Raw genomic sequence first — 14,951 nt, 5'->3', positions numbered from 1 at the left:
ATTTATGATGAAACTAACCGATAGCTCACCATGATGATGACAGTGACAAAACAGCCAAAATGACGAGAGTCGTTTATTAAGAAAGAAAATGTGAAAAAAGCATTAGAAAAGACAAACTACATTAACTAATCCTCAGCGCTCATAGCAGATGTTGACTTAAAGGGGATTTTTTTTTTACGTTTTATTGTTTGTATACACATAGTTGGCTCTTTCGGGTTAGCTGACTCCTGGCATCTGCTTCTGCAAACAAGCTCAAATCCCCAAGTCATCACGTTAATGAAATACGTAGATTAAAAAAATTCAACCATCATAAACAATCCAGAAATATGTAAAGTGCATTCTTTAGTCTAAGATCGACGTAATAAACAAAAACAAAAAAAAGACTCATCCAATGGTGTAAATCATTCTTCTTTTAGGTGCTCAGACTTCTGGTGGTCCCCAGAAGCTGATCTGCAGGGAAAAGTTGTTTGAATGTTATGTAAAGTCCAAAATCCATCAAAGTATGGATCTCACCTATAAAGAAGGATTTGTTCGGAAAGGCAGTCACGCAAATCAGCCACCTCTTTGTTTTTCCTTCTCTGTACCGTCAATTCCATCTTCAGCTCCCTGCTAATCCGCTCGAGACAATGAATGTTCTCCTAAAAAAGTGCAGATACTTATAACGTCAGCTCTGTTGTACACATTCCTCGGCATTTTACGTTACCTCATAGTGCTCAGCGTCCTCTCTCTTCTGCGAGTGAAAAAGTTTCAGTTTCTCCTCCAAGCGAGCCCTCTGCAGCACCTGCGCTTGCATCTCCTCCCGCAAAGGTCCAAGCTGGGCTTTGAGTTCTCTGGTGTGTTCTTTAGCTTTTACGAAAGCCATAGTTGTTGTCTCTTTCCTCTTTTGAAGGGCCAGCAACACCGGTTCGTACCTGCAAGGTCAAGATCAGAGTTTGGGGTACAGCGTCCAATACAATTGAGAATTGAAGCTCTATATGATGTACAGTGATACCTCAGTTTACGAACCCCTTGGCTTACAAACGTTTTGGTTTACGAACGTTAAATTTATGAACATTTTACCTTGGCATACAAACTTGTTTCGTGATACACACAGAGCTGCGTCAATGAGTGAGGTGTCGTTCGTGAACGAGCCCGTTCTTCTAACAACAAAATGGCAGCCGCTTGTTTTGGTCCTCTATTCCCCGCCCCCAGTCTTCGGTTAAAGCCATGTGATTGGTCAAGAACAAATCAGTGAGGGGATGTGGGATTTACAGATAGCGAGTGAAGCCGTTCTCCAAAAAGAAAATGGCTGCCAACTTTTTTTGTCATCTATTCCCCGCCCCAGTCTTCTTTAAAGCCATGTGATTGGTCAAGAACGCAGCAGTGAGGGGAGGTGGTTTAAACATTAAAGAGACAGGCAGACAACAATGAGAGAGTTTCAACGTTGATAATTCAAAGGCAGAGTGTAGACTGCAAGGTTAAAATATCCCATCAAACAACCCTCACAAGCCATCTGTACACTTGATGCAAAAGGCTATCAACCCAGCTAAATAGAACACAATTGATGAAGAACTAGATAAAATTATCACAGAGAAAGCACCGACGAGGGATCATTCCTTAAGATGGTGAAAGAAGCCAATGTTCCTCAGCAAGTGTTTAATGCTGAGGAAACCGGATACTCCATCCCAACAAGCCATCAACGACCATCACAAAGGTAAATAAAATGACTTTATTATCCAGTACAGTTTATTTCTTTAATTATAATAGCATAGTACATTTATTATACATAAAATAATGTATATTTTGTGTAGTTCTAAGGCTTAGAAAATTAGAAAGTAGGAAATTATGTTTTATGGGGACCTGGGAACAGATTATTCTCATTTTAATGGTTTCTTATGGGAAATAAATTTTTGGGATACACACTTTTCGCCTTACACACTCTGTCTGGGAACCAATTAAATTCATAAACCAAGGTATCACTGTATTGTAATATATTGTAATAATCGTGAACATAGCAATAAAAAATGTAGATGGGAAAGTGAAAGTCAAGTCAATACTTGTTCTCAAGGGCTCTCAGGCTTTCCTGCAGGTACTGCTGGATGTCCTCGCAGGTGTTCCCCCTGGATAGCTCCTCCTGCGTCAGGTTGCAAGTTCGGCTAGCAGTGCAAACGCAAATCTCTGCTCTGAGGTCCTGGAGTTCTTGCTGATGTTGTGATTTGAGCTGTGAGCCCTCCTCGGTCATTTGCTGGAACAGAATCTGCAGTTTCTCCTGGAGGATGGAACGGAGAGGATGGGAATTTGGTACGTACTTAATGAATCTCATGCATTGTGAATATCACAGTCACCTTATGTGTGTCATTACAGTTACATACTATATGTCATATCTGCTTTTATTCTGTATTTTGTATACTTTGTATACAAATTGTATATCATTGTATATTTATTTGTATGTACAGTTTTTTTTTTATGAAAAGTTTTTGTGCAGTTGTACATTACAGTCTTCTGACATTTTCTTTTGTACATAAAATACTTGTTTTATCTTTCAGGTGTGAAAGTCAAGGTCCGGGGGCCAAATTTGGCCCGCTAAACCAAATCAAGCACGTAGAGATGCTTGCTAAAGTCCGAAGCAAAATTTCAAATTGTCTCATGTAAACCACAAAAACATTATTTTTTACTTCAAATTTGAAAACTATTCACTCATTTGTTGTGCGCTCTATATGTAATATGTGGAGTGGATTAAACATTCTAATGCGTCAGCGCAGAGCGGCTATACGTATGTGGAACTGTCACGGCTTGGAATTGAAGCGGATTCATGTGGGACAAGAGATGTGAGACAATCTCTTTTCATCAATGGATGCTACAGCTTCGTGTTTGCTTTCAACATTTAGCTTGTAGTAGACGTACACATTCCACCATGACGTCCCTGATCCACTACTGAAAAGGATGCTTTGATCCTCTCCTTTTTCTTCTAGAACTGCTTCATGTCACAAAGAGGGTACAGCAAGTGCTGAAGAATGAATGCCTCTCTGTGGTGTCATATTTGTTTTTGTTTTTTTTTTAACTTCAAGATGGCGCCGCGAGAGTGGCTGCCTTTACAGCAGCTCCTGCATTTTTGTTTTTCTACTTCTTCCTTTCCTTTCCTCTTCCTTTCATAACTTCTTTTCATAACCGCTGCTCACTTGCACAAGAAATAAATAAATAAAAAAGTTCTTATCCTGTGACTGTGAAGTGTCCTTGAGAGTTTTAAAAGGCGCTTAGAAATTAAATGCATCATCATCATCATCATCATCATCATTATCATCATCATCATCAATCATCCTTGTCCTCCTCATTATTATTATTATTATTGCTTCCTCAAAATCAAAATGCCCCCCCGAGAGGAAACCATAACTACAATGTCTGACACCCTTGCTTTAGTGTCATACCTCCTCTCTCTTCTGGAGATCCATTTCGTGGCGTTGCTTGTTGAGAGCAGCCTGGATGTGTGCGCTCTCCTTAGCCTTGGCAAACAGTTTCCTCTTTAGCTTGAGCAGCTCGTCGCGCAACTCCTGCTTCTCCAGTTCCGCCTTCCACACTCGCCGCTCCTCGTCGGCCACTTCCGACTTGTGGAGCTTCACCTCCTTCTTTCTTTCTTCTCTGCGCTTTTCCTCCTCCTTTCTCAGCATCGCCATTAACTCATTGACTTTGTTTGAAACGTTAGCCTCTGATGTTTCTTCTTCTTGGGCTTCCTGCCGCCTCAGTTCCAGCACTTCCGCTAGTAAATCCTTTCGCTTCCTTTCTAAGCGCTGCAGCTCCTCGATACACTCCTCCATCCGATTGGCCAATGTTTGGAATCCATCCACTTCAAAATTTGTTTTAATCTCCAAGGACTCTGTTGGACAATCTGTGACGTTGACATCATCGGCTCGGGACGCAGAGCCGACTGTCAACAACGGTTTGGAATCCTTGAACACATGGTCTTGAACTTCCAATTCCGAACTGTTCATTGAAGGATCCTGGTGAGCATAGCCGTGACGTTCTGACGGTATGTCCACGTGCACATACTCCTGGTTCATCTCAGAATCATCCTCCATACAGTTCTCCAACATGGCCAACATCACCATCAGTTCCCCTTCGTACTGCATCATGGTGATACTCAATTTGTTACCCGAAGACGTGATCGGCATGTCTTGAAGTTCCACGCACTCGTCCGCCATCTCCTTCGTGGTCCCGGTGGTAAAATACGGCGATGGTTCTCGGTCACCAAGCATCACTTCCGGGTCGGACTGGAGTGGGATGGCGGTGAGCTTCTCGCACCTCTTGAGTAAGTCGTCCATCTCGCGCAAGTACGGCTCCATCGAAGACGGTTGACTCATGTGCGTCCTTGTAAAATCCAGCTGGTCTTGGGGGTCTGAGTTCACGTCTCGGATGAACAGAGGTTCCAAAACGGATGAGGGATCGCTGTCGTCCTCCATGACGGGGTTCCCGTATTTGAAACCGCTGTTTGCGTCGACTTTGCAATCCTAATTCTGATAAAAAAAGAAATAGAAATAACACATATACAGTGATACCTCGGTTTACGAACCCCTTGGCTTACGGACTTACGTTAAATTTATGAACATTTTACCTTGGCATACGAACTATTTTTTGGGATACACACGGAGCTGCCACAATGAGTGATGTGTCGTTCGCGAACGAGCACGTTCTCCTAAAAGAAAATGGCAGCCAGCTTGTTTTGGTCCTCTATTCCCCGCCCCTAGTCGTCGGTTAAAGCCACGTGATTGGTCAAGAACGCAGCAGTGAGGGGAGGTGGTTTAAACATTAAAGAGACAGGCAGACGACAGAGAGAGAGTGACAAAATGGATAGAAAACAGTGAAATTTGGACTTGTTTCAACTTTGATAGTTCAAAGGCAGAGTGTAGACTGCAAGATTAAAATTCCCATCAATCAGGCTCCAAAAATAACCCGCATTAGCCATCAGTTCAATTTGAAATGAAAAGACAAGCAAGGGAACCGGCTATTAATGATGTTTCTAGTGTGCCTGCTTGCATCTGTTGCTCTTGCAATATCACAACTTCCAAGATGTACCATTCCATCAAGCCATCAACGACCATCACAAAGCTAAATAATAAACTTTATTATAAAGTACAGTTTATTTCTTTAATTATAATACCATAACACATTTATTATACATAAAATAAGGTATATTTTGTGTAGTTTTAAGGCTTAGAAAATTAGAAAGTAGAAAACTATGTTTTATGGGGACCTGGGAACGGATGATTCTCATTTTAACGGTTTCCTATGGGAAATTAATTTTTGGGATACACACTTTTCACCTTACACACTCTGTCTGGGAACCAATTAAGTTCATAAGCCAAGGTATCACTGTATAGTCAGTAACATACACCTTATGCATCTTCCGCCTGCTGACTGATTTCAGATGCCCGTTTTAAACATATCAAGAAGTTGTTCATGTCGATCACTTCCTCACAAGGACGTTACATATCAGGTTAAAATGTATCCTAGCTGCTTCACTCAAATTCAAACGCGAAATGTAAAAAAAAATCAACATTAACTTACTTGTTATCGGACACGCTTTGGCTTTGCTCTGCCTACGCATGAACCAAGTTGCGATTCAAACAACAATGTGGGTGTAATGCGTGGGAGGGGGTATAAAGATCCAAGAGTATGTCCCCAAACCCTCCCCCCGCCGTCTCCCCTTCTCCCCACGCTCATGTTGCCCTCCTCAGTCTGACTCCAGTTATGCGTGACCATGACGACTTGAAATCTGTTTTGATGTATTAATAAACACAAGAGGGTCGGCGAGAAACAAGAGCCTCGGCGGGAGGGCTGACCCATTCATCTGCCCGGAAACAAGACCACATTGAGCAGAAACACTAAACTTTTGTTTTAGGTATTTACCTTTTTAACTCATTCACTGCCAGACATGTGCAAAACTGTTCACTCCAGTGCCAATGTTTTTGTCTTTGTCACTCATATTCCAGGACCCGTTTTAAAGGACATCAGAAAAACGTTTTATAGCATCTAAAATACCCAAAACACGCAGGCTGATATTTTTAGTCAAATGCTAAGTGTCTCAAAACTTCCACAAAATGAGCTCGGAACTGGTGAGATTCAAAAAGTCCCGCCCCCTTGATCGTAACGTCACACCAGGATACTCCTTCACAAAGTGCATTGCTCCAGAATCAAAACAATGGCTCCAGAAAGTTCAGATTCGGAGATGCTTTCTTGTTACTCATCCAGTTATGAATATGATTCAAATAGTACTGAAAAGGAAAGCATTAATGTTTGCAAAAAGAAGTCATTCCGTATCAATTTGAGCTGTCTGCAAGAGATGAAACCGGTGAAGATCTGGACTCCAATGTAGCGCCCGGAAAATGAAGACGGCGCACAAGCTCCATTGGAAATGGGATGATTTGTCCACTGGGAATTTGTGTAAACTTACACCTTCTTTATGCGTGTCACCGCAATTGGCTGTGACACATAACGATTCAACATTGCGTTATTTATGTAGTTTTCCTTCTAATTTCGCCATCAACATGGTGTTTTCAGATGAAAAAAAGTACCCAATGTCATGATCTGGTTGGCGACCAACGGGTAGCGACGTCAGCCCTGCCTGCAGCCTCGCAGGTGCTGGTCGTTTTAATCACTGACACTAAAAAGGACTCCCGGCACGACCATCCGGTGTCGGTTCATTGTTTGTTGCATGCTTTGTCTGCAATTGCATGCATTGTAGGCTGTGCATGTGTTTGTTTAACCTTGGCGGACTTTTACACTTTTTTCTTTTAATACTTTTTTCTGTTCAGATCATTTTGATGTTTTACATTTTGTTCCTGCTGACCTTTATTTTAATACAATTTGTCAAACAACCTCCTGCTCCCTCCTGCCTGCTTTTTGGGATCCGCACCCGCCATCACCACCTCGCAAAAAAACGTAACACCCAAAATGCATTGTGTATCGCTTTTCTCGGTCGGGGGCATTCCCTCTGTGACGTCACTTAGGGCATCGTCATCCACTCGAAAACAAGGCTTCCTGAATATTCAGCGCGAGTCTTCAAACATAAAATATAGCTATATGTGGTGGAATCTTTGTAAAATGCACTCAGGAGAAGTCATTTGAAGTGATTTTACAAATTATGGACGCAACTTGTCGGGAGGTGTCGGTTGTCCTTAAAGACTACTTCAACATTCAATGCAGCGTAAGAAACCTCAGGCGCTCTTATTTCATTCGGAAAAAAAAGAGTTAATTCGTAAATGATATAGGTCTGGAGTTATCTGAACTTGAAATGGAGGCTGTTGTACAAAATACAATACAATATTGATTTATATAATGTAAACAAACATGCGGATCAAACCTCTCAAGATAGAGGACACTGATTTGCTGTGGCGACCCCTTGAAGGGAAAAGCCGAAAGGAAAAGAAGACATATACAGTAAAGTCTCGTTATATCGATATCGGTTATATCGATAGTACCGCTTATTACGATACTATTTTCATTTCCCTCGCACATTTCTAGTCTTTTTATGTATAATTAGTACCGTTTAGTACGATACCCGGTTATGACGATAATCCGGTTATTACGGTGCTCCTTTTCATCCCCCGCCGGCCATTTTTGTTGTTTATATCGATATATCCGTCGCGCCATTGGTCAACTTGGTCACATGTCTTGTTACGTGAGCCGCCATCGGTCGCGCCATTGGTCGACTTGGTCACATGAGCCGCCATCGGTCGCGCTATTGGTCGACTTGGCCGTGTGACTTTGTCACGTGACACGCCATCAGTCGCGCCATTGGTCGACTTGGTCAAGTGACTTGGTTACGTGCCCAGCACCCGTGTAGCAGAGCCATTTTCATTTTCAGACGCTAGCTCGTGTGTAGCAGACGAGATTGAAGTGTTTGTGTTAAAAGGTAAAAATGGGAAGCAGAAGAAGATTGATGACTTTTTTAAATTGTATACATAATACAGTAAGATGTAAGCGTTGCAGTTTCCCTGTTGTGTTATGTACATGCCCACTGTACTGTATATGAATGCAATCGTTTTTTGCAACAATGTTTCTTGTTTTGTCTGCTGAAGCGCGATGACTTTGAAAATTATTAACATTCCATACTGTGTATTAAAGGACAGCCGATGTCACTTTTTATTCAAATGCAAATAAAAATGACTTCACGCCAAGACGTCTTGCATTGCTTGTGAATCCAAACAATGGCTTCAGATTCGGATAATATGCTTTCTTGTTACACATCCAGTTATGAATATGTTTCAAATACACTGTAGTTCTGAAGATTAAAGCATACATGTTTACAATCATTAAAGAATTATATGTGCCATTTTGAGGCAACATTGGGGGAACATCTCCAAAAAAAAAAGCGAGCTAATGGCCAGCTCCGTTTCTTATATGGCGCTTGGCTGCCCTCTTTTGGCGGCTTTTGTTTAATGCAGTTCGGCGCAGGATCGGATATATCGATAGTCCCGGTTATATCGATATTTTTTCGGACTCCCTTGAATATCGATATAACGAGACTTTACTGTATATGGCCTGTATTGCAAGATGAGCTCCACACGAGCTTTACTGATGTTTACGAGCGTGCTAGTTCACCACGATGATAATGGCGCTCAGGCTTCAAGATTCCAGCCGTGCCTCCTCATTATCGAGCGGTCTTTAAATAACTTCCCATGAACGAGTGGCTTCTTCCCTCCGGGAGGATCGATTTCCCCTTAACTTGCGACCCTTACAATTGAGCGGGGAAGGCAAGCAGCGCTCTACTTACATTCCTGCGGGATGTAATGAGGGTGGTTTGAAAATTATAATGAGAGAAAATAGCAACAGGGACGAATACTGCCGTCGGTCACGCGTGTCATTTATGTAATGGCATACCAGAAAGTAGTCAGACCCCATTTTTAATGCAATGGCATTGCTTTCCAATTATGTCCACAAGATGGCGCCAGAAGACACCCAGACCCAATTTTTACTGTAATGTCATTGCTTTCCAATTGTGTCTACAAGATGGGACCAGAACACATCCTCCTTTCATGTGTAATCAGCTCTTTTATTATTTATCATTTTATCTATGGTTTTATTGTTCTGGTGTTTATTGTTCTTTTAATTGTAAAGTATACTTGGGTGCTTTGAAAGGCGCTTGTAAAATAAATGTATAATTATTATGATTATGATTATGATTATGATTACAGTAAAGTCTCGTTATATCGATATTCTCAGGAGTCGGAAAAAATATCGATATAACCGGACTATCGATATATCCGATCCTGCGGGCATGTGATTTTCTCCTTGAGTTCATTTGAAATAGTATCGTAATAAGCAGTACTATCGATATAAACGAGACTTTACTGTATTATTATAGTTAAAATCGATACTGCTACTACACTAGATGAAATTACAAGTGTTCCCCTACTTACGAACATTCAAGTTACCAACAACAGTACATATGAACATTTTTGTAGTAACGTAGTATTCTCTCCTGTTGTACACGTACCTATCTTTAGAGCGCATGTATTTTATTATTTTTTTTTCAGTACAAACCAATACAGGTGACTTATACAAGCCTTCAACATACTTCTTATGAATCTTAATCCATGCAAAATATAATATTGAAGCAATTTACAAACGACCGTTCGGAACGTATCTTGGTCGTAAGTTGGGGAGCGTCTGTACTCACCGCATTTTAGATTGTGTTTTTTTTTTCTGTACTACTTATGTATGATTATTGTTTTTTGTGGGCCCTTCTCCAAGCAGACACATTTTTTGCAGGTCCTGTCATCCGGTTTCCTTGACAACCACATCATCACAGTGTGTTCTGGCAAGTTTGGCCTTTGGGTGGGAGAGAACAAGATTGTTGTAGACGCAAAGTGATCCAATACGGTGACAAAATCTTTTGGATCGAGGTGAAGTGCTGTGTCACTCGGGCGTAATTTTTCTTTTCTTTCTAGGAGAGTGTGTGAGCAGGGTGGCGTCAAGTCTTAAAGGTGTTCTGGTTCAGAACTGAATGTCCTACTGAGATGAACAGAGACCTTTTATTTTGCATGTGCAGACTAAACACATCAGTCTGCCCAGGCCCCCGACCCCCCCAACCACCCCGCTCTTAATTTACATTCAATCATGCTGTTTTGATAACAATCAGAAAGAGGTGTAGGCAAGTTTTCCAGGGGTCACCAGTAGCGTTAACGCCAACTTTTAAACTACCCCCGCCTTCCCGAAAATGGACGGGCGGAAAACAGATTGGGTAATCTTCTGAAGTGAGACGGACAAGACAAGAGCAGGGACGGAAAGCTGCGGCCTGTTTTGGTTCCATCACTCGGCCGCAAAACGACCACACCCTCCCAGGAATTCCGGTCGCAAAAATATTTCATGACGTGTTTTGGAAGGGAGAGTGAACAAATTCTGTTTTCACGGATCCTGCTGTGATTGCAAGAATATCAATTATGCCAGGTTTTTCTCCATCAGGAAATTTGTTTGGGTTTTGGTTTTTCTTGCGGGGGTGTCGATAAAGCGCTGGTCTGACCTCGGACAATGTTTTTCCCTTCCACGAGAGGGCAGCTTTTGCCTTCTGACCATGTTAGCGCTTTGTTATAGTTTCAGTTGTTGTTAAAGCCCGATATAAACCAATCTGTATTGTATTGTATTTTGTACGTCCGCCCCCATTTCAAGCTCAGATAACTCCTAACCCATATAATTTAGCAATGAACTCACAGCATTTGCCTTTTGTCCATGTTAGCACTTTGTTCCAGCTTCAGCTGGTGTTAAAGCACTATATAAATTAATATGTATGTATTGCATTGTATTTTGGACAGACGCCCCCATTTCAAGCTCAGATAACTCCAGACCCATATCATTTAGGAAGTAACTCTTTTTTTTCTGATGAAAGAAAAGAATCTAAGGTTTCTTACGCTGAATTGAATGTTTATGTAATTCTAAAACTCAATATTCTGTGGGTCTTGAAAGTGAAAATGACAACAAAAAAAAAACCCTGTGGACATATTTTTGCACATCGTCTGGCAGTGAATGAGTTAAAAACTTTTTTTCATGTCAGCGTTTTTTTTTTAAACAACAGTAACTATTGATCAAATTTTACCCTCTTCTGACTGATAGTGAGCCTCTTAGGAGCTTCCCCCTCCTGTTCCCTCTTTCCCTATGGGTCTTGGGCCACATGTAAACCAGATGAGCAAACCCCCCCCCCCCCAACACCCCTCCTCCCCCCGATTACCCAACGCACCCGCCCAGCTGCACCAAGTGACGCTTGCTTGCTTCTACTCCCACTCTCACCCCCGCTTTCAGATGTTGCATGTTCGTATTTCCAGCACAGAGCACATTGTGCTAATATTTCAATGGCTCCTTCAACAACCCTGGCTTGAATGCACCTGATTGTCATGAAATGAGATGAACAATAGGGCACATACTAGAATTTTAAACCCCCCAAAAAATATAATAAAGGACTAAAAAGTGTCTCAAAAGTGGCCGGAGTTGGTGTAGATCACAGCTCTGTGAGAAGTGGGAGGAGGAGAGGGAGGGACCAACTGTTCAGAGAGCATGATGGAACTTCAGTCTCACACATGCAATGCACACACACACACAAACTCCACAAGACCACATCTGACCCCGAAAGTGGACCTGGACAAGTAAGTTGGAGTCTTGATTGCGTATATTTGTCATTTTCGTTGGTTTTGCGGTTTAAGCATACATGCTCCCGGGCGTGTATCCGCCAAACATGTGGAGCAATAGACCTTCACAGGCTATTCCAAAGAAAAATGGAAGTCAAGGCAAATATCCTCACGACTGCTGATCTCATTATTGTCCTAGGTGGTGACAAATCAGCGCAAAGTCCAATAAGGGCTTCTGGAAACATCTGGATATTAAACGGGACTCACCTGGTTTTGTCGGAACCTTATCGGGCCCAACCTGCGCCATGTCCCGGAGGAGGTCGACAGGCGAGCTGGTTCCCTGGGACATCCCCGAAATCGGCGGCCGAGATGTGAAAGCTCAACGCGGACACAGGAAGCCGGGAAGCTCCTTGGGACAGGCCATCAGCTGGTTAAGGAGCAGCCAGAAGAGGAAGAAGAAGATGAAGAAGAGCGTGGACGGTGGTGGGAAGCAGCTGGTTTTGGCTGATGGATTTCAGACGCAGGATGCTGAAAAAGGTGAGACGCGATTTTTAATGTATAGAATAGTACAGGATGAAATGGTTTGTACTTCTTTGAAAGTGTCGGAAGTTTCGCTCACCCGAAAAGCTTCGTCAGCGAACTAAAGTTGTGCTGGTAACTGTGGCCCTATATACAATATATATCCCGAATGGACAGAGGGGGCGGTACCAGAACACTGCTCTGATAGGTCTCTGCTCTAAGGTTATACAGTATAGGGCAAGACTAACCAGCACAACTTTAGGTCGCTGACGAAGCTCTTCGGATGAAGTACGATATGTCAGACATTTTCAAAGAAGTACAGATGACGGCTGAATAAACCTTTTCATCGATGGACCACTTCTGTACCACTGAGAGCCTACACAGACAATAGTACAAGGGTGCTGGGGGACTATTTACTGCCACGACGAAGGACTACTTTTGTGTAAAATAGTTTTTTCAATGTTTCCCAACTTTTTGGGGTCAACGACAATAGAGCATGGGTTGATATCAGCAAAAATAACAGTTTCAGAACAAAAAGTACAGAAAAATAACTTTGGGTGGGTGAAAAAAAGGGAAACAGAAGAGAGGCGCTAATGCCGATATTTTTCAAAATAAGATGAGGCTGTTTTGAAGTGACTGTCTGACCACATAAGCACTGTAAATGCTGCTGTTACATTTGTTTATAACTGCTATCCCATAGTTGACCAGGAGATGGCCGTGCTTTATTTTCTTGACCTTCATTATATTGGTTTGATGTCACTTCCGGTACAGGTTTTACTTTCCACGCTTCGTTACTTAAAGGACAACCGACGTCACTTTTTTGTTTTTTAACTGACATCAGAAAAACGTTTTATAGCATCTAAAATACCCAAAACACGCAGTATGATATTTTTAGTCAAATGCAAAACACCAATAAAAATGACTTAAAGTGTCCAAAATCTGCAAAAAAAATGAGCTGCGAATTGGGCATTTTCAGAAAGTCCCGCCCTCAGTTCGTGACATCAGGCCAAGACGTCTTGCATTGCTAGTGAATCAAAACAATGGCTTCAGATTCGGAGAATATGCTTTCTTGTTACACATCCAGTCATGAATATGATTCAAATAGTTCTGAAGAGGAAAGCATACATGTTTGCAATCAATTAAAGAATTTATTTGTGCCATTTTGAGGCAACATTGGGGGAAAAATCTCTCACACAAAAAAGAGGCACAAAATGGCGACCTCGTGTGGCCACCTCCGTTACCACAGGCTGATAAATTCTTAAATGGCGCTTGGACGCCCTCTGGCGGCTTTTGGGTGCAACACGAGGTCCCCAGACCAAACAACTACAGCAAAATACATTGACGTGTTGGAAAGACGCTACAATGCGTCCTTTTCACGGTCAGCAGGCGGTCCTTTTCTGACGTCACGTGAGGACTCGTCACCAACTCAAAAACAAGACTTCCTGAATGTTCAGCGTGAGTCTTAAAACGTAAAATATAGCTATATGCTGGGGAATCTTATTAAAATACGCTCAGTAGAAGTCATTTGAAGTGATTTTACAAATTATGGACACAACTTGCCCAAGTTTCATTTTCACTGAGAAGAAGGCGAGAATGGACATGCTTTATCGCTGTACTGTTTAGCTCAGAAAAGATAAAAAGTACGAAAATCAAAACTTCCATTTCGGACGGAACGCGGGCAAAATGTTCTACTGTGCTTCCATTTGAAACAGAGGACTTCGGTTCTTTGTACTGATGGTTAATTCTTTAATGTGATTTCACACCACCGACAAGCACGGTGTGCATGCATGTAGACGGACGCTGATCTCTAAATCCCCCCCTAACCTCCCCATTTTTATTTTTTTGCTGATGCTTTCGTTTGTTCGGCAGTTCAGAGATTACGGCGGCAGTCGGTTGTTTCCTGTTTTTGTACCCCCTCAAAATCCTCACACTTGTCCCGCTGGCTGTCAGTATAGGAAGTGGCCCGAAACTGCCTGGAAACTTTTAAAGTTATCGCTGTGCCCGAATTGGCAGTGCTTTTGAAATGTGTGTGGGTAATGATCAACAGAGGCCATTTTGGGAGCGTATGGCAAACTTCGGACGATGCGGTTAAGGCGGCGAGTGGGGTGTGTGCTATGATTGCGTGGGATCTGTGCTTGTATCAAAAAGTTAGCAACTGCCGCGCCCCGTTTTGATGTTGTTGATCATTTGTTGTTTTCTTTGAATCCAGTTAAATTTAGTCACTTTTTAGTCAGCCTTTATGTCACTTTTAACTGATTCGCCGAATTTATTTGGGAATTGAAAAGTGTGACCCGGAGTGTTATTAGTATAATAATACATGTCATTTCTAAACCTCTCAAGGTCACTTTACAGTCACAGGATAAGTTTCTCTGTGGGTGACCAGCGGCAACCACACGCGCCAGCGTTCACTCAACCCGGAAGTAACTCAAATAGATAGAAAGCTACAGGATGATAGACAGCTCATTCAAATAGATAGAAAGCTAGCTAGATGATAGATAGCTAATAATAATAATATATTGTATGCAAAACTCTTAAGGACATAGCCAATAGATAATTATTATTATTATTATTATTATTATATATGTATACAAAACTCTCAAGGACATAGCTAATAGATAGCTAATAGCTAGCTAATAATAAGCAAATAATAATAATACATTTTATTTCAAGCGCCTTTCAAAGCTTCCAAGGACACTTTACAGTCACAGACAAGCATAGATACAATAATAAATAAAAAAAAATTATAAATAAATTATATTATATATATTATATATAAATAGCTATTTAGCTAGCTAGATAGCATAAAGGCTAATCCAATCAAATGGAGGCAAACGGGAGCAA

At 41.7% G+C, this 14,951-nt stretch overlaps 2 protein-coding genes and 1 long non-coding RNA gene across 9 annotated transcripts in view; 1 reads left to right on the top strand and 2 right to left on the bottom strand.

Moving 5' to 3' along the window:
- Positions 1–48: 48 nt before the first annotated feature.
- On the bottom strand, positions 49–11,993 carry sync (syncoilin, intermediate filament protein). 3 transcript variants are annotated; one of them, XM_089023232.1, is made up of 7 exons: positions 5,539–5,666; positions 4,586–4,714; positions 3,405–4,487; positions 2,037–2,248; positions 704–911; positions 514–638; positions 49–450 (listed from the first exon to the last, which is right to left on the bottom strand). In XM_089023232.1, exons 3-7 carry the CDS (start codon positions 4,431–4,433, stop codon positions 402–404), a joined length of 1,623 nt encoding a protein of 540 aa, XP_088879358.1. In that variant the 5' UTR covers positions 4,434–4,487; positions 4,586–4,714; positions 5,539–5,666; the 3' UTR covers positions 49–401. The 3 variants fall into 3 exon arrangements, with proteins under 3 accessions (XP_088879358.1, XP_088879359.1, XP_088879357.1); XM_089023233.1 differs by lacking the exons at positions 4,586–4,714; positions 5,539–5,666 and adding an exon at positions 11,859–11,993; XM_089023231.1 differs by lacking the exon at positions 4,586–4,714 and having other exon boundaries at positions 5,539–5,682.
- Positions 11,529–14,951, top strand: part of nhsl3 (NHS like 3) — a 26,976-nt gene continuing 23,553 nt past the window's right edge. For all 5 annotated transcript variants that reach the window (XM_089023223.1, XM_089023220.1, XM_089023222.1 and 2 more), the window contains exons 1-2: positions 11,529–11,609; positions 11,791–12,128. In XM_089023223.1, coding sequence (XP_088879349.1) covers positions 11,897–12,128 — 232 coding nt within the window. In that variant the 5' untranslated portion in view covers positions 11,529–11,609; positions 11,791–11,896. The remainder of the gene's footprint in view (positions 11,610–11,790; positions 12,129–14,951) is intronic.
- The window catches only part of LOC148882757 (uncharacterized), a 12,062-nt gene continuing 9,101 nt past the window's right edge, over positions 11,991–14,951 (bottom strand). Inside the window, exon 3 of the long non-coding RNA XR_016118612.1 lies at positions 11,991–12,119. This is a non-coding gene — a long non-coding RNA (uncharacterized LOC148882757). The remainder of the gene's footprint in view (positions 12,120–14,951) is intronic.

This window comes from Hippocampus bargibanti, linkage group LG20 (genome assembly GCF_051943395.1).
Source record: "Hippocampus bargibanti isolate YZ-2025 linkage group LG20, ASM5194339v1, whole genome shotgun sequence".
NCBI lineage: Eukaryota > Metazoa > Chordata > Actinopteri > Syngnathiformes > Syngnathidae > Hippocampus > Hippocampus bargibanti.
Note: the sequence above shows the minus strand (reverse complement) of the source record. Positions and strands in the feature narration are given on the sequence as shown.